At 39.9% G+C, this 24528-nt stretch overlaps 1 protein-coding gene across 12 annotated transcripts; it reads left to right on the top strand.

Annotated features, from left to right (window-relative positions):
• Positions 1 to 1626: 1626 nt before the first annotated feature.
• On the top strand, positions 1627 to 23903 carry LOC109101835 (BCL-6 corepressor-like protein 1). 12 transcript variants are annotated; one of them, XM_042770102.1, is made up of 13 exons: positions 4679 to 5090; positions 6140 to 6252; positions 8743 to 8827; positions 8926 to 11514; positions 17040 to 17166; positions 17760 to 18200; positions 18674 to 18882; positions 19150 to 19419; positions 19775 to 19941; positions 20369 to 20514; positions 20630 to 20707; positions 21865 to 22039; positions 22119 to 23903. In XM_042770102.1, exons 3-13 carry the CDS (start codon positions 8822 to 8824, stop codon positions 22426 to 22428), a joined length of 4518 nt encoding a protein of 1505 aa, XP_042626036.1. In that variant the 5' UTR covers positions 4679 to 5090; positions 6140 to 6252; positions 8743 to 8821; the 3' UTR covers positions 22429 to 23903. The 12 variants fall into 12 exon arrangements, with proteins under 12 accessions (XP_042626035.1, XP_042626036.1, XP_042626034.1 ...); XM_042770100.1 differs by having other exon boundaries at positions 6140 to 6617; XM_042770098.1 differs by having other exon boundaries at positions 4679 to 5219.
• Positions 23904 to 24528: the final 625 nt, after the last annotated feature.

Raw genomic sequence — 24528 nt, 5'->3', positions numbered from 1 at the left:
CTCTCCGTTCAGACATTCAGTGGGGTCAATGCCTGCATGCATGCGTTCACAATGTTGGAACCAAAATCATCCTGACCCAGGTAGAAGACTACTTTATTGTATTATAGCATTTAATTCTAAAGGTTTCTTCTCTTACTTAATAATAATTTTAATTATGACTACAAAACCCTCGATTTATCGGCCATTATGTTAAATTAAATAAAACACTTTATTTTTTTAGCCCTGTGGTTGCTGATCTATCTATCTATCTATCTATCTATCTATCTATCTATCTATCTATCTATCTATCAGGATATAGTGAAAATATCAGTTGACATCAGACTATTCAGATATGAAATGACATTGTGGGGTTACTATGCAAACAGCTCAATATTCTCTTCATTACATTGCTTCGGGCAAAACGGGTTCATAAAGCTTGATGCACTGTTTAATTAAAATCACATCACTGTTCCACATTTTACCATAAGCATTCTTGTGAAAGCTTAGACTGCTGTTATTTTGGCTCATCTGTGTCAAACAAGATTTTATTTTTGAAGAGTTTGACAAGGGATGTAACTGCACTTTTGTCCAGGTTATTGTTAAAAACAAAACGTTGTATATTGAGGCAGTGGGGGCACTGCATAAAAGATTAAAAAGCTTGGTAGACCAGAGTGAAGAAACAGTGAAGACCTGCAAAAGACAGTCACTCAATCATGGCAATTTCTTTCATTTACACCCCAAGTGTTTGAGTTCTTTACAGCCTCTCAGTTTCTGAAAGATAAGCAACTACCCTGCACAGGCCCGTGTAATGTGCAAAGTTTTCTCCTTGGTTTCACTCCCCTTAAGACCTTGCATGCTCTCAGATTTTTTAGCACAGCCAAAAAGCTACACAACTGACAATTAGTCACTAATTGCTTTTCTCCCTGGAACTTAGTCTCTGCTATTGTTAGTTCTGAATAAATAACTGCACTATTTAATTGCCGCTGCGGTTTATATCAATACAAGAACCAGCAGGTACAGTTCCATTAAAAACAAGTCTCTTTGTAGGCCCCTCCTGTTACAGATGTGAGATGAAATGTCCAAATAATGAGAAATGACACTGTAAATAAGAGAAATAAAGCTGCAATTACAAGATGAACACATAATGTATATAAAACATTGGAACAGGGTTCCACGATAACATTAAAGCTGCAATAAAGACCATGAACAGATTTCTTCATTTATTTCACCTTGTCTATCCGTAACTGTTTTATCTAGCTTAGTTCAAGGCCCGGCCCTGGTAGTCTGGGGCCCTACTGGCCCAGTCCATAATCTGTGTCCACTGTTGAATAAACCACAGTGCAGTTACTTACATGTGTATTTCACGTTCAAATCTTATGGGGGAAAAAACTATCAAAGGGTCCAAATATCCAACCCTTTTATCAGAGAACTATATTTACAAATGGTTGCACATGAAATTCGTGGAAAAGTTTTAAATCCAAAAAACGTGTCTAGCCTTATAGCTAAGGCTGTTTACCTGTCTGCACGAGCACTGACCAAATAGGACTCCGGAGGAAGCCAGAGGAGCGTAGCTTGTAACCAGTGCAAGCGGCCACGGAGCCTGGTCACCTGTGGGAACGCAGCCGGCTTTAGGACCCAGCGTGCGCGATTTTCCTCTCCAGCTGCTGCGGCGATGAGGGAAGATCGCGGGGCGAAACCCGAAATTCACAGTGTTAAATCCTCTACTGAATCATACTATCGGACAGTAACGAAAACAACAGTCACAGGCACTTCCCCTGGCATTTGGATGAATACGTCAAGTTCAGAGGCATAGGAAAACAGTTTGGGGCCGTTAAGGTAAGGCGGCGCGATTCCATGCGATTAATAACAAAGGCGCTATACTGGCGAGCGAGGGGGCATTAAAGGGGGCATTGCACAACGCAGTGGAGGGCGACAGTCAACTCTCTAAACTTTGCACTTGTACAGGAGTGCATCAAAGTCCTAACATTCAGTCATAATGAGATCTAATTATCCGAAACGGGTGGATGAATTAATACAGTGCAAAGACAACATGCGGCAACATGTGAAAATATATGGATAATGTTTTGTCCTGAACTGACCGCGCGCGATCACAAGAGCCGATGTCATTATGTGCGTTAAGGCCTACGAAAGTGATGCATAGCGCAAATGCGCGTTTATTCCCGGTGCAATAAGTTTGGATATCTTTTGCATCCCCTCAACCTGCCCACTTCGTGTGCTCTCTCCCACCCTTGCGACATTACCTCAGTCATGCAGTGTAGCATGTACCGGTCAGACATATATGCACTGTTGCACGGCCTTTCTGTTGTCATTTCCCGTGCCAGTTCTTTTTAACTGTGTTTTGAAACTAAGTTGTAAATGTTGCCCAAGCGATGACGCTCATTTGCAGTCACCTCAGGCCTGTTAAAAGCAGCTAATGGTGGCTGCAAATTGAGACTAATCAAGTAAAACTTTTCAATATCTCTCAATAGGCCTTTCCTTAACGCGTTAATGTGTCATCTTTCAAGTTTAGATAGATAGATAAATGGATAGATAGCCTATATATAGGTGCGTTCACGTGTAGAGGAGCATGTGTGACATGGTCGTCGTTTACAATATTTTAGTTTTTAATAATGCAATTAATCCTCGTTGCAGTGACTGCGCCTGTTTGATATAATTGTCTTACTCATGTGTTGCAGTCACAATTAATATACTGTATTTTAACGGCAGCATCAGTGTTAGAGCCTCAAGAAGACGTGATGCTCTCAGCGCAGTCTATGGGGTCAGTTGGCATCGGAGCAGATATGACAAAAATAGGTCATCGGCTCAAAATGTTAAAATTCACATCGGTCTACGCAGATGTGTTTCAGGACGAGCAATACGGAAAATGTTTGTTTTGTTCCATTATGGTCCGATGATGATGCATTTTTCAATCGGAATAAAAGCCTATTTATTCTTATGCTAATCATCAAACGTGAGCGTCCCCTAATTGAATAGAACTTGACCGGATTATATACTGTATTACGCAGTCATTAAATCATAATGTCATGGTCTGGCGAATCTCCTGTGCCAAATGCATTCAAATGGCACCTTGAGGTAACTTTGCGAGTCACTTTTGTGTAATCTTGTCCTGCTCAGTACGGCTTCATCTGAAGAAATGACTGAGACAGGGACAGTGACAATGATTTGTTCTTGTTCTTGAGGTTTCTGAACATCTTGTCATTGTGATTTAGAGACAATTCAGGCTTAAACAGAAAAACGTTGGGCCACAAGTGATTAATATTCTGTCAGTTTCATCATCTGACTGTTGCTCTGAAAGATGCTGAGCCTATTGGGAAGATGTTATTGTTTTGTTTAGTGGAATTTAAGATCAAATTGTGGAATATAGTCCTATTACTTGGGTTGCAGGTTCATGGAGTTGGTGCATTTTTTATTTATTTTTTTTTATTTTGTGAATATTATTGTGAATAAGCAGTTGTGCAAATACCACAATGTTGAATAGAGCAGGAAAAAAAGACCATGGATGTTATAAAGAGTGTTTGTCTGACAGGTTGAATCATACTGTGTAGCTTACAATGCACAGTGGCTGACGTTGAAAAGTAAGGGTTGCTTGTTAAATCCAAGATCAAAGAAGCAGCGAATGGCTACTGGACAGCTGATGGACCTGATTTAGCTATCATCATGCCCATTGTCTTGTCTTGATACAAGGAAGATAACCCCAGATTGTTTGTGGATCACTGCTGAAAAAGTTACTGATTATTTTGAGATAAGCACGACAGACAGAAAAAAAAAGATCTTAAATTGACCTAATTTTGAGCTATAAGACAAGAACAGACTTTATAGATCAGGGGAATGATGTTTGTATTATTTAGTTATCATCCTTACAGAGCCTGCTTGTTTACTTAAAATGAAAACTGATATGATCAATTTTCTTGTTTTCACTAGGCTATTTATAAAGCATGACATTTAAAAGAATTGCATAATAATTAGAAATAAATATTGAATTCATCCTATTTGGATGTCAAAAATAGATTGAAAGCCAGGCCATTAATGAGCATTAATGAACCAAATATAATGAACTTATTTCTATAATGATGTTATGTCAAGGTGGTTCTTGTATTGTCACCATGTCTTTTTTGCATTAAATAATTAAAACTTTTCACTGTTTGTTTGTTTTTGTTTTTTTTTAAGCGACATTATCTAGCCCTCAAACAAAGGAAATTGCTAAGTTAGCCTACTCAATGGAGTCACAGATGTTTCAGGAAAATTTTCATCTGAAGAGTAACCTAGTAACAGTCCAGCACTATTGAAGCTCCAGAGATATTTTGCAACAGCTGATACTAGTTGTCACCTGGCAAAACAAAAAACAAAAAAACTCTTAAAGTTGAAGGTCAGTGGTGGGCTTTAAAAGTAAATCCACCTGAGGATCCCAAAATCTTTTAAGGATGATTGCCATTCACATAAGACAGATCTGGCTACATGATATTGTTTACATTTAACTTATGCGTTAAATATCTTCTTGTATTAAGCAGCACGTTTCAACAAATAAGTCAAGGCTTCATATATTGAGAATCCGTTTTATTTAGGTTGAAAATATAAACATCTCGACCCATCAGTGTGCAGCTTTAGTGAGGACCTTCATGTGCATCTAGCCCACTATTGATGATCGATGTAGTGGACATCATCTCGTGGCTCTATTGAAATAGTTCGAGACCGAGCAGGGTTTTTATTAATTCCGCTGCGATGTTTGTCTCAACTCTGTTTGTGCCAGCCCACGTGTGCGAATTTGAAAGCGAGATAATACAACCACGCACGTGCTACTCGGCGACCCTCGCGTGTTGGGGTCCGAGAGCAACGGTTTAATTGAGCGAGAGAGAGGGTATATTTTCACTTTGTTACTCGGGAAGGGTTTGCAGTTTAGCGCACCGTTGCGATCCCCTTTCCCCTTGAGCGGCTGGGTTCTCGCGGTGCATGCTGGGACCTGCAGTCCTCGCTCCTCCCTTCTCAGGGCGAACGCGGTCAGGGCGTGGATGTCGGAGCACTACAACTCCCACACGAGCTCGGCTCCATCTGCCCCTCTCTCTCTCCCACCAGACCAGAGACAGAGAGATACGGTACGAACCCCCCCGGACTTTCAGAACCGAAAATCGTCGAGATTAGTCAACTGCAAGCAACAAGAACGGAAAACCGGATTAAAGCCGTTATCTTGATGCGCGAACATCTCCCAAATGTCGATCAAACGGGTTGGTGCACGTTTGTACAATCTGACATCGTTATTGGGCTCGCTAATTGCCTTTTGGAATTATTCGGGGTTGTGTAGACGAAGGAGTCGGTTCTGGGGCTGTGGCATGTCATAACAGTTTGATTGTTGGAGCTGCTCCGCTATGGAAACATTTCGTGTCGTACGGTAGGCAGAGTAATGCAGACCGAGTTGTTAGAGGGGAGACTTCGCTGCGCAGGGATCTGAAAATCGCTCCTTCAGTTTCGTACACCTTGCTCCGTACGAAATAACGCTCTCCCCGCGTGTCACGCAGCACAAGTGACTATAATAATAAGGAGCGTATGGAAAACTCGGCGACCCTATTAGTTTCCAAACACTCCTCGAGGGCAGTGTGGAGAGAGACAGCCAAAGTACGTTGTTTCCTCGCGAAGCAGATCTCATCCAGCCTAAATGTGCGCGTGACATTTCTCTGCCCGTGTATTTTGTCTCGAATTCTAATTCAGACGTCACAGCTCGGCTCGCGCTCAGCGAAACCCAAACGGTCACTTTATAGTTTGACAGGATTCGGCCAGTACGAACGCGTCGGTTAGTTTGACTACATTGTGGCCACACGGACCGTGTAGGCTTTCGGTTCTTTCTCCGAAAGGAAACGTCTGCTTCGGCTAATCCCCGATCGCGGGACCTACATTTGGTTGTTTTTGTGTGTGAACATCGGCGATATTTATCACTGACTCCCATTTCATTTCGAGGCGTTTCGAGAGTCTCTTGTATTGTGTGATAGGGTTTTTTAGTAGCTCCAGCTAGAACTAGCGAGTGGCTTGGTCAGAGAAACAAACATTTTTCTCTGTTTCTGGACGATGCTCTATCCTAATATTAAGCTTGCTGTGGATACGTGACATTTGCTGGTCATCGACTGCTTTTCTGCATCATCTCTTTGTGCAGATATGAGCTCCGGGCTGCGGAGCTTCGACAGACTGACCGGGAGACCGCGGGTGTGCTGAGCTCCAGTCTAGAGAAGAGAGACGACGCTTATTTCCTCGTCTCCGTTTGCGCTGGTAACCCCAATCAAACGAAAGAGGGCTGAAGAAAAACACGGGGTCCCACTCCTACTGACCCTGCGTTTTCAATAATTGAGATGCTTCAGGATGAAAAATGTCTGCTCGAAAATGATCGGTTCAATCTTTAGCAGCAGATATAATCACGCATATAACACATCATAAACTTTCCAATCATCAGACTTTCGCTAAAGGCCTGTACGGCTCGGTTATGCTAGACAGGTACTTTAAGTGTTCCGACATCAGTTGGATCTCATTTGAAGTCCGAAAGATGAGCTGTTCGTATTTTAAGACAGCTGTCACCTGCATCGACATCGTGGAGCTGCTGCGCACACCTGCATTCTGATGCGAAACAGGAGTTTACGGTGTTTATGTTTTTGCAATCGAGACTTAGGTATTTAGATTTGGTTAAGTGTGATGGTTATGTATGCAGTTTGATTTTCTGAAGTAATATCTGGTCTTGTTCGTGTCATTCTTTTTAAATCAAGAACATAACCTCTAGAGACATCGGGATGATTTCGTCTCGAATGCAACAATGTGCAACTTCAATTCGGGGGTTCAGATCACTCGGTTTGATTTTGTATTCAGGGTTTCCACCAACATGAAAATCCAGAAAATACCAAGGAATTTGAATTGATATTTCCAGGTATATATCAAAGTCATGGACATTTCTATAGTTTATGCTCTGCTTTAAATACATTGCCTAGGTTTTATACGTAGTAAAACCAGAATTATGATCATTTGAATCTATTAATTTGAAAAGCTGTTTTAATTTGAAAAGTCTGCCTGCACAATCTTTAAAAACGTAATTCACTAATAATGCATGACTAGAAAGGTCATGGAAATTAATTTGTGAAAAAGTGTGGAAACCCTGTATATGATTTGATCTGTTGGTCTCTGATAGGAGTTTTGCAAGGCCCGACACACAGCGCTATTGGAATTAGATTAAATCACAGCTTGACCACCTCATTATAAGCAAACATTTTAATACACACTCTGTGACTGTGGACATGAGATACTTCGCCTTTATCTAATGTCTGTAAAGAGTAAAGCGCCTGTGTTAGACACAGCATCACATTAATGCTTGCTCTGTTTTTTTTCTGCACTGTTGATGTTGTCTTGATCTACAGCAGTTTGTCCAACTGAGGTAACGAGGCAGTAAAACCAGCATCAACTCTTGCATGGTCTTGCATCCTTTATCCTCAACCTTTGGCATTTGTGGCCTCTCATGCACTTGACCTTTCCCATCCATTGCGCTGTGTGAGGTTTTGGGATCTGATCAGTATTGGGCGTTCTGCTTCTTTAAAAATGGGGGGAATTAGAGTATGTAGACTTTGACCACCCCGTTTCCATATGCAATGTGGGTTAAGAGGATGTTGTTGCAGTGAAAACTGTCCCTTCAGCTGTAGGAGCTATGGTTTTTGCTCGTCTCAGTTTTAACTGAGTTTTCAGTGTTTAGGCACTCCCTTGCATACTCGAAATTGACTCATAAACTCAGAGAGAGTCATGGGTCACACTCAGCGTTTTCACAATTTAGTCTCCCCTACAGCAGAAGATGACAGCATGAATTTGCAAACGTATAATTAAAAAATTAAATCGCTGGAATCAGATCATTGCATTCTTTTGAAATCTGTTATTTAAATCTGAACACTCTTAAGTATAATATCTATTTCTACTCAAGCTGTTGTCTGTAGGAAATTGTGACATCTTGACTAAGGAAACCTCTGTTACTCACAGGAAGTTTCCAGCCTGTCTCAAATCACTGACTGTAGCTAGAGAAGTGATGTTCTGGCCTCATGGTTAGAGTGTCAATTTTGTTAGATTACAGGGAAAGAGACATAAAACATGAAAACGTTCTCATTGATCATAATTAAAGCTCATCCATGTCCACCTTTTGTTAAAATTTTAGAAGTGTTAATTTCTGTCATTTTGAGTGAAGTCGGTTGGATTATTTTTCTGACAAATGGGAAAGATTTTTGAAAACCCTAACTTAGTGACTAGAAATATTTCATATCACTCAAAATAATTTGAAAGTTCTTGAAGTAATGTGCATGTTACATGTAGTTCTGCACTAATAATAGAGATTATCAGTTGTAAGGATGTCAGGTGAATATATTACCAACTGAACCATTTTTAATGAATGCGCTGACAAGATTTCAGTTGCAGCTTAGTTCAAATATGTAATGTAGACGGCAATCTATATTTTACATTTAATTTAGTAAATGAGGTCTGAGTTGACTTTGGCTGAACTACACAACATTTATTTTCTGCAATCAGTTATAAATATATTAAAGAAAAAAGAATAAATTGAAAATGAGTATAAAGTCAGCATCATGGCTTAGGTATGTTGTTGTTTAATGAAAGATTTAAGGCTTTTAAACATTTAAAACTGTAATTTTAATGTTCCAAATTTCTACTTTCTATTTGAAATAATTCTGTATGTGTAATTAGTCCAATTTTTAAGATGGAAATTATCTATTTCTATTACAGAACTGTACACTACCCAGAGGAGAATCCCATAAAAAATCACTTGTCCACACACACTGAGTAATGTGTTGAGAAAACGCCTATGCAGGTAACATATATTTCATTGTTATAGTACCCCCCTGACTCTTTCATGATCATTTTGGCGTTCACCCTAAGTCAAACTTTACTCATTGTTTTTCTGATCAGGTGGATCCCTCACCAATGAATGTAGGGGATGGAGGGACGGTGAGCAGAGAGAGCGGTGCCCCTACCCAGGTGTCTGAGAGCATGGTGGGGAATCCACAGCAAACACTGCCTCTTGAACTTAGAGGTGACATACCTCAAAGTCAGCAGAACAAGCTGAGGGCGACCACAGAGTGCAAAACGCCTGACGTCTTCTCAGAAGCCAGCAATTCAAATCATTGTCCCCCAGTTCCCCCCTCCCAACCTCTCAGCAGTGTGTTCAGCACTGATCCTGTGAGCACACCATTCCACGATCGGACTGAGGTTCCCAAAAACCAGATTGACGGTGCTGGCGTCTACTCCACTCACCAGTGGCCTTGTGGAAAAAAGGTCACAGCAGAGGACCCTGTGAACTCTGTTCACTCTAGTATAAACCTAAACAAGAAGACTAACACACCAGCACCATCCCAGCCTGTGATAAGCATTCCTCTGGGGTTCCAGTGCTCCACGGTGTTTAAACCCGGGCAGCCTGTTGCTTTCCTTCCCCCCTCCAATTTTTCTTCTCCTCTCTGTAAGATCACATTGCCACCAGGGTTAGGCCAGATTGCAGCACTGAGAGAAGCCACTGCTAGCCAGTTTCAAAAGAACTGCACAGCACAAAGCTCTTGTTCAAGTGCAACACCTATGATCAAAACATACCCGTATCATTTTTCTATGGGGAGAGGACCTGGTGCTGATAAGAAGTCTCAGTCTTCAGGATCCAAAGTCAGGTGTGACTCTTTGTCTAAGGGCTTTCAAGGTGGGGCTGAGCATAAAGCCACCATGTCTTCTGTAGCAGCCCCTGCTCTAGCCCTTCCAGTACAGCAAGCCACGCAGGCCTTGGCTCCACCATCCCGATACACCATCTCTCCCAATGCTGCCATCTGCTGCAGCCCAGCTCTGGCGAATATCACCACTCAAAATCGGCTGCTTAGCCTTGTAGAAAGAGGTTCAACATACAGAGGTCCCGAAAAAAACTTGATGTCGTATCTAAAACCAAAAACTCTGTCCACTCCAGAGGATCACAATGTTACCTGCCCCGTTGAGTCCAGGGACGTGCCCCTTGATCTGTCTGCAAAGTCCAAGCGACAAAATAATATTAAAGATGCTCAGAATAGCCCATTAGTGGCCACGGAACATCATTCTGCTGAGTCTCATCAGAAAAATGTTGCTGGTTCAAAAAAGGTTCACTCTGCCTCTTTTGGGTCATCCAGTACATATGACACCCAAAGAAATGGTGCAACTCAGAAATCATCTTCAAAACTAACTAATCACCATGCTTTGGAACCCAACGCATCCTGGGGCAAAGGCTTATCTCCTAGTTCCTTGAATAATCTCCCTGGTACATATGTAGGAGTAGCAAGCCCCATTCTAGCATCTACTTTACGCAGCAAAGATGGAAAAAGTGCTGCTTTTGTTGAGGATTTTCAGACATTTGCCAAACAGGAAACCATCTCCATCATTGACCAAGGAGAGCAGCCGGTCTGTAGAGAGAGGCAAGTGCCATTTGCTGTTAAAGGTGCCCAGCATAGTAAAGGTGGAAAGCTCTTGACAGGTACTCAAGAAGGTTTTTTATCCACCCAATTATGTGCTACATCAAATTCACAGCTCCACCGGAAATCTGTTGGTGGAAAGGGAGGCTCCCTGTTTACACCTCCAGTTAAATCCATGTGGCAACCATCCTGTGTTCTTTCCCAAGGGACATCCCTGCAGAAGAGACCAAGTCCGACTCAAACCCCAAAGACGAAGAGCACCCTCGGTTGTGAGAGAGTCCTGTTCCATAACTCCCACTTAAGTCCAACTAAAGTAGAGGATGAAAAGTGGGAGAAGGCCAAATCCCCCCTGTCTAACCTGGAGTCGATAGTGAAGCAGAAAACTCTCGAGACCACTGCACTTACTGGTGAGAACTACTGTAATCTGTCTTCTGTGGGATCCAAGAGGCCTGAGATAGCCAGCGTGCAGAACAGGTGTCAGGAGTCCACGTTGCAGCAGACCCTTACCACTGGTTCCTCCCCATTCAGAGACATAGAAGGACAGGCCATCAAGTCAGATAGAACCTCTCCACAAACGGACACCATAGCAGCTCTAAGCAGCCCGGAGATCACAATCGTTTCTGTGCCCAAGGATAAGGGACGAGAGAAACAGGCAAAACAGACAGAAAATCTAGCATCAGATGGTAGACAAAAAATGAAATCTGGTACCCCTAGTAAAAGGAGTGCTCCCAGTGTTAAAGGAGAATGGAAGGAAAGGAAATTGGCGCAACAGTTAGAGGATGAGACGGCAAAAGAGGGGAAGGCATCAGAGAGGAAGCTTTCTTCTCATGTTAAGGCTGAAGGGATAGCCTTATCCCTCCTTCAGAGCCAGACCATAGAAGCAGAAGGAGAGGCAAATATGAATGGAGCCAAAGAGGAGATACCTTCCAAAGGAAAAGTATCCGCCACCAAACAGAAGAACCTGAAAAAGCCTGCCAAGGAGAAGACACCTTCTGAAGTGCAAAAAAAGGCTATGACAGTAAATAAGAAGCAAAAAAATAAAGACAGTCAATCAGTCAAGCAAGGCCCATTACATAAAAAGGTAAGCTTTATTTATTCTGGACAGCTGTGTAATGTCGGCATCAGTTGCATAAGTCATGATTGATTACATTGATTTTTTTTCCTTAATTCAGTCTTGGGGTGGGAGTATGACCAAAATCTGATATCACAATGTGAGTGATTTTTATGTCACAAGCAAAATATATGACAATATAATAATTTCCACTGAAAATTAATTATAAAAATATTTAAAACCATGTGATAATGTTTGCACAGCCCAGTCAATTAAATCCTTGAAAAATAAAAGGTAATTTATTTTATTTGTTTATTTTCTCTTTTATTTGGTACTTCATGGAAAAAGTGCAAAAGGTTTAAGTGAGAAACGGATTCACATTAACTAACATTTGAGTTCAGTCTGATTGAGCTCTGATGTTTGAGCCACATTCAACCATTCTGTATGTCATCATGCTTCTCAGGCGTTGTGCAGTCTAATATCAAGTTAACCGTAAAGCAGAGATACCCAAAACAGGGCCTGCTGGCCAAAGTTGACCCCTGATAACCTTTGAATTTGGCCTGCCATGTCATATCACAAGAGGGGGGAGAAATATATTATGTCTGCATTAGAATGTAGAGAATACAAGTGAATTGGATTTAAAGAAAGAAATTGTTAATATAATATAGTTGAATTAAGGCTGGACGATATGGCCAAAATTTATATCACAATATATTTCTTAAAGTACCCCTATTATGCCATTTTTATGGTTCCTAATATTGTTTTGGGAGTCTCATACAATAGGATTACATGCATGCAAGTTTTCTCAAAATATGCATTTAATATCACCTCATTTTCCAGTGATTCTCAAACGATTAGTTCGAAGCAGTTCAAAGATTCCATCTCTATAAACCCCTCCTTTCTGTGAGCCTGCTGTGCTCTGATTGGTCAGATGGCCTAGTCTGTTGTGATTGGTCTATGGCGTTCAGCGCGTGTCGGAAACGATAAGCCTATTTCAATAGTTCTGTATTTTGAACTCTCTATAGAAAATATAAACATCTATTATTTATCTTACTTACAGGTTGTGATTCAGTGGAGCAGCTGGTCCAAATAAACAGGATACTGATCCATCTTTCAACAGCAAGCATTTTGTGAATGCGTTGAGCTCCTTGAGATTAGAGAAGCAGTCGTCAGTAGAATGACGTGTTTGTGGGTGGGGTCAAGTTGTTTGCGGCTGGCCAACTTAGAACATAGGCGCACTTTACGGCTGCTCGATTATGGCAAAAATCATAATCTTGATTATTTTGGTCAATATTGTAATCACGATTATTTAACACGATTATGAGGGGCAATATGACCAAAACTTTATATGAGTGATTTATTTAAAGATAGTGATAAATATAAAATATGTATTTCCTGTAAATAAGGCTGCTATGACATCTACATTGTAGAGACCATCGGAATTTCAAACAAACAAACAAAAAGTCCTCAAAATTATTGAAAATAATTAAACTGTCAGTAATAAAAAAGCTGTAAAGTTAAAAATAAAAGCTAAAAAAATGAAAGTGCGGCGCTGCAAAAGGGTGGCGGAATGGGGCGCAATAATCGTTTTGTCTCGATTATTGTATTTTCATAATCGTTGGAGGCCAAAATCGAAATTGAAACCGTTTTTCGATTAATTGCACAGCCCAGCGCACATTATGCAAATGTATTACCCAGTGATGTGTAGCCGTCACGGAAGTGGGATTCCAATTACTAACGACTCGTTTCAGCTGTTCAGAGTTGATTCTTTATTTTGGGAGACAATAACTTTATTTATTGTGCAATTTCAGCTTTACAACTTTGCAGATCGTTTACATTCACATTCAGCTACATTACACACTGCATCAAAGGCAATATTGGAAATGGCATAATAGGGGCACTTTAATTTTGGTCGATACAATATAATTCTGATATCAAAATGAATAATAATAGCCCATGTCTGTACCTACAAACTTCTGAAAAATTAATTTTGCCAAGTCTTTGAAACCTCCTCCTATAAATCTATATAATAGTTTTGAAATAAAAATGGCACAAATAAATTAATGTTGGTCGTGTAACGCTTAACAATTCAATTTTCAGACCACATGGAGCAAAATGCAAAAATGAAACCAAACATTTATTTTTTCACCTTGCCTTGCATACTGGGAAGCAGATGTGACCGGAATATGAACACGACACGCAAAGTCTCAAGTTAAGCATTTTCCTCCCTTTGAAAACCAATATTTAAAAATGCTATGGCCTCTGGCCTAATGCATTAAGACAGTCATTAAAAAAACAAAGCATACACCTTATTAATAAAGCATAGCCTACTATTTACACACAAGCAAAAGAGCCCAGAATATGAACGCAACACGCAAGTTTCACTTGAAGTGATCCTCCCATAGAAAACTATTTACCATACATACACACATAACCATCGGGGAACATCCTAAAACGCTTAACGTGGCTTTACATTAACACTGTGTTTTTAAAGGACCAAATTAGTAAACACATTATTAATAAAGCATGTAATGTACAGACAAGCAGGCGAGTCCAAAATTAGAACGCAAAGAGTTTAAGCGTTTTCCTCCCAAAGAAAACGTTTAACGTGGCTTAATGCATTAAAAGTTTTTAAATGACTAAACTCATTAAACATTATTAACATAGGCTAAAGCTTTATTCATAAACACCAGCCACGAAAACCCGTCTACATTCTCAGGGTAATGTTTGAACTGTAAAAGCAACATTTGAAAAACATTATACAGTAATTTGTTATGCTCCGCTATGCTCAGCTCCCACTTTCCACGGCCGCAGTTGTTGCTGCCTAGCTGCCACAGACTTGCGGGACTTTGGAAGTGGCAGCAGCATCAGCTGCCGCCGAGTTACATAAATCGTGGTAATGTTGTAGCCTGCTGAAAAAACCTATATGCAAATATTTTATAAACATAATCAAATTTAGCTTTTACAGTTCAAACATTACACGGAGATATATGTAGACAGATTTCCGCAGCTGATGTTTATGAATAAATCTTTAGCCTACGTCTCTGGTGGTTGTGTGTGTGTGGCATAGTTATTTATGGGAGGAAATTGCTTCATGTGAAACTTGGCACATTGCATTCATGATATGACACTTAACGTGCAATTTAGCGCAATTTGCTTACATATTATGGGCTACTCTGCTTGTCTGTAAATAGTAACCTAAATGTTTATTATTAATAAGGTGTGTCCTCCAATGTCACTGTTTTAGTAGGATACATTAAGCCACATTAAGCATTTGTAAAACAGTCTGCGGCACACCCCCGTGCTAACGGTACAGCCCACAGCGCAAATTGTAAGATAAAAAAAAAATGGAAAAATAGACAATTGTTTAGATTTTTATTCAAATGATCATTTCTTAAGTCTCAATTTAGTGAACTGAAAAAAGGAGAGAAAATAGCAATTATTAATTTATGAAGTGACTGAAAAAAAAATAAATTGGTTTCATTTTTACATTTTTGCATTTGCACCATATGGTCTGAAAATTTAATTGTAAAGCGTTACATGGACCAGTGTTCACCTTTTAATTGTATTTAGCCTTCATACAAACAAGAAATATGAAATCAAATAAACATAAGACTCTCATACTCACCTTATTAATATTAATATATTTAACTTTAAACTATGTCAAAGGCTGATTATTCTTATAGATTGAAACAAAATTGTTCAAATTTGCTACAGAAAAAAAAAGAGTGAGCAACAACTAAAACTTGTTGATGGAGACAGGCTTATTGAAAATGCAAATTCATTCTCTGCCAGCAGGAGGCGCTTTTGGCGTGGCAGAAACAGCAGTTTCCCCTGTAAAAAAAAATGCAATGCTCATGTTTATTCAACGAAGTCAAACTGTCAAATCCTTTTGGAAATTCTGCTTGTGGCGGTCAGTGTTGATATTGTGATGGGATGGCACAAATAAATCAATGTATGGGAAACACTAATGTATATTGAAATATCTGAAATTTGTTTAAAAATCATATCTGAGCTGAATATAAGGAAACATTTGCTTTTTGCCCATGCCCCTCAGTTCAAGGCCCTCAATTTGGCCACCTCTGCTTTAACAGCCTTTTCAAAATAAGCCTACATTGACAGAATCTCGTACCACAGATAATAATTTAGATTTTTCAGTCAGTTTGCTCTTAGAGTGGACAAGACCTTGCTAGAGGATTTTGAAGCAGAAATGGGAAGGTTGTCATTTTGTTTAATTACAAGATTTTATATTGTTCTGTTTTTAATCTGAGCTGACTAAATTATCATTTTAGTGCTTGTGGAGTTATTCTGGTTATGAGTTGTATTTCTTGTGAGTGTTTTTTCTCTCTCCATGCAAACAGATATGGTCATAACTGCAAATTTAGCAAATCTAGGCCCAATCCCAAATTCTATTTTTTACCCCTTCCCCATGTCCCTTGAAACAGAGTGTCAAAGGGGTAGGGGTGAAAACATTCTCCTAAGAATTGGGACACCACTACTATAACGTTAAAACTCATCATACGTTGTCTAGCTCCTACAATAAACACACCTTTACTGTTGTGCTGGTGTGGATTAGAGCCTTACCGTTCTATATTAATGCGCTGCTTACTGACACACACACACACACACATTGGCGATTGCGCAGCTCACACATCCAGGAGCAAAGAAACTTGTCAACACTGCCCCCGACTTTTAATAACAACAGTATAAATACTGAATCGCTACATTATATTTTCCAGCAACGAGAGGATAAAATCACTGTTTTTGAAGTACACGCACTCATTGTAAAGAGAGACACACAGACACGCGTACACGCAACTTCCATCTCTCTCTCTCTCTCTCTGATTTTTGGCAAACATTTCTATGAATATCATGACTGTAAATATGAACACATGGTTGAATGTAACATAAAACAAATGATTACTTTACATTAAAATCTTTATTAATGCCAATAATGCTTACATTTGTTTTTTTGTTCGCACGGGCAGCCCCTTCATTTGAAGTGTGGTCCTTAAAAATCTTCGTCTGAAGGGCTATCTGGCCCTTCCCCTTCCCCCTACCCCTCCAACCAAAAGAAAAACGATACAAAAAAACCCATTCACTTCAACGCGCCAAAAAAATGATAATTACAAATAGCAATAAATTCGATTTGTCCTTAGTCATACTAGTTTAATCTTAACATAATGTTTAAGACTTTGTTTGAAACTGTGTGTTTTGACCTATACAATTCAGTTGCATAACAGATTTTTTTTTTTTGGGGGGGGGGATTCTGGAGGGAAATTAAAATAGTTCACATGCGATTATTGTGGGAGTAGCCTAGTGATGTGTGTTCTGCTGTGCAAATGAGCTGCGCGAGTCTAAGCCCTGTGAAAGCGCTTGGTGAGAAATGATGGCATTACCACTATAACCTAGTGATGGGTTTATAGACAATTAGATTTCCCTGTGAACTTTTTGCTTTGATTAAATAGTCATTAATCTAAATGACAAATATGCATTTGTTATTGAAAGACAAAATGTTATAATTTTGTTCAACACATTATATTGTACTTCATCAGAAGAAAGATGCATTGCCTGGAGTGGGAAATAGTGTGCTGAAAGAAACAGCCCCTAAAGTAGGGGGAAAGACTCGCAAAGGGAAGAACTGTCCAGCTAATATGGAGCACTCCGACTCAAACAAAATAGGTACTGACCCAGCTCATAGTTAAAGTAATAGAGGATGGTCATTTACTCATCCTCATGTCATTCCATACCTATCTTCTGAATGAAAATGATATTTCATGCAGGTCTTTTTCTTAGGTGGGTTAAAGTGACCCTGGATGTTAATCTCCAAAAGTGGCAAAAAAAGAAGATTCAGTGAATTGAACTCTAATTTGTGAATGAATCAGTTTGATACTTCAGAATTCATGCACTGATCCACTTCTCAAGTTCAGCTCGTTAATTCAATGATCAGCTGCATAATTTTGTAATATAGCACACAACTAGTGTAGGATTTTGGTGGGTTTATTTTTGGGTGTTGTTTTTGTAGCTTAACAGCTGTGGTCACTGTAAACTTTTATAGAAAAGACCTGCATAAAAGATTTCCACCACAGTATACCAAAATACAGGTTTGAAGTGACAAAAGAGTGAGTAAATAGTGACCGATTTTACATTATTCGGGTGAATTAATTTATTAACAATATGTTTTTGCTTCTGTGTCATATTTAAGACAATGGAATGGTTTCCATAATATCAGAGTATTTCTCATGGATGAATCTCAATTCTGTCACCAAACACAGATTTAGAGAACAGTCCACGCAGAAGTCCTCAGGTTGACAGAGATTCAAGCTCTCTCAGCAGTCCGAGCTGGGCTAGCAAGGAATCAGACTCCCAGGAGGAGGCCTCTCCGCGGCTGAGACGAGGGCGCAGACGGACTGATGAAGCATTGCTCCGAGACTGGAGCTTCGCTACTCCACCTTCTCCTCCCCCTCTTGATCCCCCCTCTACACCACCCCCTGTACCAGTCCGCCGGCCCCGCGGCAGGCCTCGAATCAATCCTCTGCCTGAGGAGGTGGATGCGGAAAAGGATAGGCCCACTGAGGGTGGAGACACCTCTTCAATAAAGAAAAGGAAACGCTGCAAGAATCGTAAATATCAGAACGGGGAATACATCACAGAAAAAGATAAGGTGGCAGATGGAGAGGAGGAGAAGCTGGGCGTGGAAGACGGTGAGGCCACTAGTGAGTAAAGATGTCTGAGGCTTGATGAACATTTTGCTGAGAACGTCATTCTGTCTTTGCCTTTCCTGGTCTTGATATTTAGTCCATGGGCTACAGTTGAGGGTAGCGTAATTAAAATAAATGTTGAATGAATTTCCCATTGGGGAACAATATCTCACACAATTTAAACTTCCAAAAAAACCTTCTAGTTAGAATTATTAATACTGAAAATGATCCAGATCTGTGTATTTTTTACTAAATTGGGAGTGTCCAATGTCTGGATGTGGGCTTTACCAAAGGTCTGAAGGTCAAAGTATGTCTGTGAAATACAATTTTACCTTACCTCTTTAGGGGAGGAAAATAGTCCTGTCCGAATAGGATCAATTTTGATTGAAAGCAATTTATTTAATGGAGTTATATGTCCATCTATCTATGCTGTGTTAGGAATGATGTAATAAAGGTTGGTGTTGAAATATCAGTATGTGCCGTTTCAGATGAGAAGATGGGTGTGTACCCTTGTCTCAGTGCCACACTGACCAGCGAAGTGTCCAATCCAGACATCAGCCCTAGGCGGACCCTGTTCACACGTTCTGGCTCGGCACGACCTCAAGAGAGTCCACCCGCCGCACAGCCTTACGACAAACCCTCAGGGAAGAGGAAGTTCAAAAGTAAACACTTATGTGACACTGATGACCAGAAAAAGGTTAGCTGAAGCATCTTTTCAAACTTTTTCAAAGCGTTTTGAAACTAGAACACTTGAACTGAAAATTGTGATTTCTAGGGATTATTCCCTCTTACAGCTATATCTTTTCAATTGGTCTTATGCTGCCCCCTAGTGTCATTTTGAGTCACCGTAAACCACTTTCTTACAACAGCTGTTTTTATTAGGCGGGACCATGTAACAGTTGCCCTCCCCTCAGTGTCACATCCTTCATGCATGACTCTCTTTGTCTTTATGTCTTTGTTTCAGCTCAAGACTAAGAAAGGCAGCTTGGGTAAACGCACAGGGCCCCTCATGTCAGGTGAGGATGGTCCAGCCGCCAAGAAAACCCCAACTACTCCTTATGCTTTTCCCAAGCAGTCAAACTCACCACTGTCTGGTAAAAAAGGAACAGCTGGGAAATCAGGAATCCCTGAATCTACTCCAAGCCGTCCAGTGCCTCCAGAAGTCCGTCGACTGATCGTCAATAAAAATGCAGGAGAGACGCTGTTACAGAGAGCAGCTAGATTAGGTTACCAGGTAAAGCATTCATAACCCTTTTGATTGCTAGCTGACCTTGTAATGATTTAATTCTAAAACTAAATAATAATAATAATTATAAATATTTTTTGTAATATTTTTTTTAAATGTTTTATTACTATTATTTTACATTTATAGGATTTAATTTGTTATTAGGTTTTCATCAGTTAAAAAAACCCTTGTAGTTCCCTCGCAATCCCCAGTTTAGGAATTTGTAAATGACATGATTAACAGCCTTAAATATATATATTTTGATAATTTTAATTGCCTTTTTTGTGTTACATCAACATCTGCTGATTTTGATGTAACTGACTATTTGATCAATTGCTCTTTTCACATAAATATTTATTTTCAGGATGTGGTTTTATATTGCTTGGAAAAGGATGTGAGAGAGGTGAACCGTCGTGACAACGCGGGTTACACGGCACTACATGAGGCCTGTGCACGTGGCTGGACGCACATCGTACAGGTGCTGCTGAAGCATGGAGCAGATGTTAACTGCAGTGCACAGGATGGAACGCGGTGAGCAGCGGGTTACATTGAGGATATGATAATGACAGAATCAACGGTTAATTTATTACTTGAAATATTCATTACAACTGAAAGGCACCAAATTCTGTTCATCCCCATAGACAGCTTTGGGCTACTGCTTTTTTAATTGTGCAATGACATAATGACACAGTTTTATGGTAGGTAGCTAATGAGCCACATTAGATTTGGAAGATGTATTTTTAGAATCAGAATCTGTACAAAATAAGATCATGTATGTCCACCCACAGCTGTGTCCAACAAAATATGTCAAATGACCAAAACTGAAACTATTCTTCCTCCTACCATTTCCTGTAAGACTTTTTGCCTTTTTCATCATTGCAACTCATCTGCAGTAACAATAAGCTCAACTTCAGATGGAAAATTTTCAGCATACTAACTTGTGTTTCTAACATTGCAGCCCAATTCATGATGCAGTAGCAGCTGATAATCTGGCTGCCGTCTGGATGCTGTTAAATCATGGGGCAGATCCCACACTGGCAACCTACTCTGGTCAGACCGCAATTAAACTAGCCCAGAGTCCCGGGATGAAAACTTTCCTCAAAGGTAAAACAACTACATTTTCAAAATCTTGCATACATGTTTGCTAAAACATGCTAAAAATTTATTTGCAGAATAATCACCAAAATCAACCTGATTAATTTTGTGTTTGTTTATCCAGAGTATTTCACTGATTTAGAGGGACGAACAGAACAAGATCCTAGTCTTCAGTGGGATTTCTACAGCAGCTCTGTATTTGGTAAGAAATAGAAGGTTTATTGACTACCATTCAAGTTCAAGTTGAGCTTTATTCTCATTCCGCTACACGTGTGGACATACAGTGGAACGAAATGTCGTGTCTCGCAGGACCAGGTGCTACATAAATAAACATAATATAAACATACAACACTAGACGTAAGAACAATTTTTAGACCTACATAGCTAACTATATGAAGCGGTAATCTAACTTTACATATACTGTAAATAATTGACTATACACACACATACCCTAAGACAGACTATACAAGTACTTTACATAATAACTGTGCATGATATTTTGCAAAAGAGGTATTTAAGGTTAAGAAGCAAGTAGTGCAGTATGATTTGTGGTGCATTCACAAGTAAAATGTTTATCTAGTAACATTTAAGTCCTTGTAACCTGGAGTGTTTATAAGAAGGTGTCTGGTGCATATAGAGAGAAAAGAGTGTGTTTTTCTACAGGTGGTTTGTCCAGCCCACTCACCTGTGTGTAGCACACTCAGAATTGCACATTGAGGTTTTCACAGTTTTCATGTGGGGCATGTGGTGTGGTGGGGTGGGATGGTGTGGAAGGGTCCTGGTTTCAGGAGCTAGGGGTGTGGATATGAAACAATAATTTAAAATTGTATTAACATTTCACAAAATTATGTTTTAATGTATTTTTGATCAAATAAACATAGTCTTGGTGAGACTTGAAAAATAAGTCTTATTGACCTCAAACCTTTTTACATTAATGTAAGTGGGGTTATAAAGACCACCAGTGAAAATGCTTATATATCACATTTTTGTCATTAAATATTTTCTCATTACACATAACTGTCAGCATGTCAATTTGAATAAAAAGTTTATTGTAACAATCAACATGAATGTTGTTCAGTATTTGCTTTAACATGCACTTAAGATGACTTCACAAGCGCAAAGCCTGATAATCATGTTGTCCAGCATGGTTCGAGACATCTTTTTTTGAGATTAATTTTTTCTTCAGTAGAAACAGGAATAAATGATTCTTTCTGTTACATGGTCAGTGTGTGAAATTACTATTACGTGACAACGCTGCCCACTAGAGGGTAGCAGAAGCACTATAAACACACCCTGGTGAGGTCTTGTAACTAGAGGTTGATATTTGCTTTTGTCTTTATTTGTTTTAAACTTCTACAGAGACAGAACAGGAACCTTGTTGGGACTTCCTGTTGTCTCAGCCGGAGGAAGAATCCGGGGACAATTTGAGTGAGCAGGTGAAGGAGAGAGACACCGATACAGACTGTCTTCTGTTTGAGTTCTCCTCCGAGCCGCTCCTACCCTGCTACCATGTCCAAGTCTCACTAACACAGGGGTAAGTGACAGTGGTAACACTTTAAAATACGGTCAGGATGCACCTAACTAACTCGCTGCTCTTTGTTTCCTTTCCACAGGTTCTGTAACTGGTTCTTGTTGGCAGACGTGCTGAAGCGGCTAAAGATGTCAGCACGTATTTTCCGGGCTCGGTATCCTCAGTTTGAGGTGGTGAGCATCGCTCAGGCAGAGCTGTGGAAGCAGGTCTCTATCAGTCAAACTTGCATTACTCCAGATGAGCTCCAACCGGACGATGAAGACAGGGAGGAGACGGTGGAGCTGGTGCGCTGTGTACCAGAGTTACAGGGACTGCTAGGATCCTCCATACAGCTCCTCCGAGAAGACGAGGATGACAAGTCAGGGCCCAATGCCAGACCTTGCAGTCGATAGCAACTCCTTCCCTACATCTCCTGCTCTGCAGCCGTGTGATCTGAACAGGGAGCAGTGAGGTGCCGTCCTCAGTCGTGCACGGGTCCTTGCCATTGCATCCGGTGGCCTGTTGCCAGTACCAGCACTTTGTATGTTCAGAATCAGCCAGAAAGGTCCTATATCCTCACAGACCCCCTGAGTAATGAAAGGGGCCCTAGGGAGCGACTTTGCCTTGCCCTCACCCCAGTGAGAAAGGCTGGGGACGGACTCCACTGGGGAGCAACTTTCAGGTTCCTTCTGTGTAGGGTTTTGTTTTTTCACTCTTCAATAATTTTTTTTTTTTTTTTTTTAAGTAAACCTATATGTATAAGTAAATATATATGTATATCTTGACATCAGGGTGAACGCATCTGGTTGTAACTTATCATTAACCTGTTTTCCTGTGCGTTCGTTATTGACGGTCCTTTAGAAGGAGTGGTAATCCAAGTCTTTTTTTATCTTGGTAAACTAAATGTGCGTAGCTAAGAGGCTTATGCAAGCTAACAGTGGCAGGAATGCCTTTGGGCCAGATGGTTCCTGTGTAAACCTTGGAGCCTCTCTCGGCACCCAGAAGCCCCCTAACCTACCGCATATGTTCCTCACCCCGGCCCTCCTTACCTCAGCACCACTGCAGCTCTGCCAGAAACATTACACCTTCCCTTTATTTCATTTGTATCGTAGCAGGCACTGCATGTGTTCCTGTGACATCTGACGTTGCTTTGTTTTTGCTTTGGTTGATGATCTGTTGGATTTATCCACTGGTAGAAGTTTTAAGATATCAGCAGGTATTAGCCGATATCAACCATTGAAGTGGTAAACAAAAAAACAAGCCTGTGGAGTCTTTTTTTTTTTTTTATAAGGTTTTTCTAGGGCCGTTTTTCTAGATTGCGTCTTGAACTGCTTTCCAGTGGTCATGGAAGGGGTCGTCTCCCAGTTTTTCCTGGTGTACCAGATTTCAGCGTGCTTTGTGGCGCGTGGTGTGTTTTATTTACACTGATTGTTGTTTGTGCTTAATTTAATAGTCATTAATATATTTGACCTTTTTTGTGTGTATCAGAAAATGATGTATGAAAATTGCTTTGTATGTGGTGCTTTATTTGACAATGTACATATGATGATCCCTTTATTCTGAGGTTGTTTTGTTTTCCCACACTGCGAACAGTATTTTAACAGGCTAAAGTACAGTTTTATTGTACTGGTGCTAAGCTAGATTTTGTGTTGACAATCAATGAAGTTTTGTTTGAACTGAAACCAATAAATATTTAAATGAAGAGAGAGATGTAAAGATAGAGTTTAGTTTCACTACTTATGGAAATACAGCGAGACATGAAGAAAGTACTTGGTTTTGACTGAAGAAGGCATATTGCTTCAGTGATCTCTTATCAAAGAGGAGAGCTGTTTATTTGATTCTTTTTTTAAAAGAAATCAACCAGAATAAAGCATGATTGTCAAGTGTTGTTTGTGATCTGCAGTGTGTTTGTAGCATTGGTTGAGTTAAAATTTCCACACTTAGCCTTAGACATTTAGATGCAATTTAACACCAGCCTCATGTGGCTTACTGCTTTTATAAAAAGGTTTGCAGCAGCAGTATGATCAAAGATGGCAATGTTCAATCAATGTAATTTATTATTAATAAAAATACAAGGGATATTCATATTTTTACAGTGCAAGCAAATCAAATACTATCATAATGCACTAATTGAAATCATCCCTACAGATTTTATCCACACTACACATCAGAAAAATGTGTCACTAACAATTAAAAGGTCATTTCGGAATTTTGAAAGATAAAATATCAATATAAACATGTCATCTTTCTGTTTTAATGTTAAAAAGTGCCATTATAAACAGCGCAGTTCATAGTCCTGTGCTGGAGGAAGTGTTGCACTGCCCTCAAGGGGGCACTAAATACTAACATTACTTTATCTGCTAATGATCTGAGAAGGTAATCAAATTAAACTTTTTCGGCTAAAGAAGATTCATTTAATTTTAATAATTTAGCTCATTCAATTTATATGAAGTAAGCATTATATTTGCACTTTTCAACGTAATATAGCCAGCGTAGACCAACACTACCATTCA

This window comes from Cyprinus carpio, chromosome A14 (assembly GCF_018340385.1).
Source record: "Cyprinus carpio isolate SPL01 chromosome A14, ASM1834038v1, whole genome shotgun sequence".
NCBI classification, from domain to species: Eukaryota; Metazoa; Chordata; class Actinopteri; order Cypriniformes; family Cyprinidae; genus Cyprinus; species Cyprinus carpio.
The sequence above is the reverse complement of the archived record's forward strand: the minus strand, read 5'-3'. Positions and strand labels throughout refer to the sequence as shown.

Coding starts and splice junctions, on each gene's coding strand:
- LOC109101835 (XM_042770101.1), top strand. Junction 11,515..17,039: donor AAGGCCCATTACATAAAAAG/GTAAGCTTTATT, acceptor GTACTTCATCAG/AAGAAAGATGCATTGCCTGG. Junction 18,201..18,673: donor GGAAGACGGTGAGGCCACTA/GTGAGTAAAGAT, acceptor GTGCCGTTTCAG/ATGAGAAGATGGGTGTGTAC.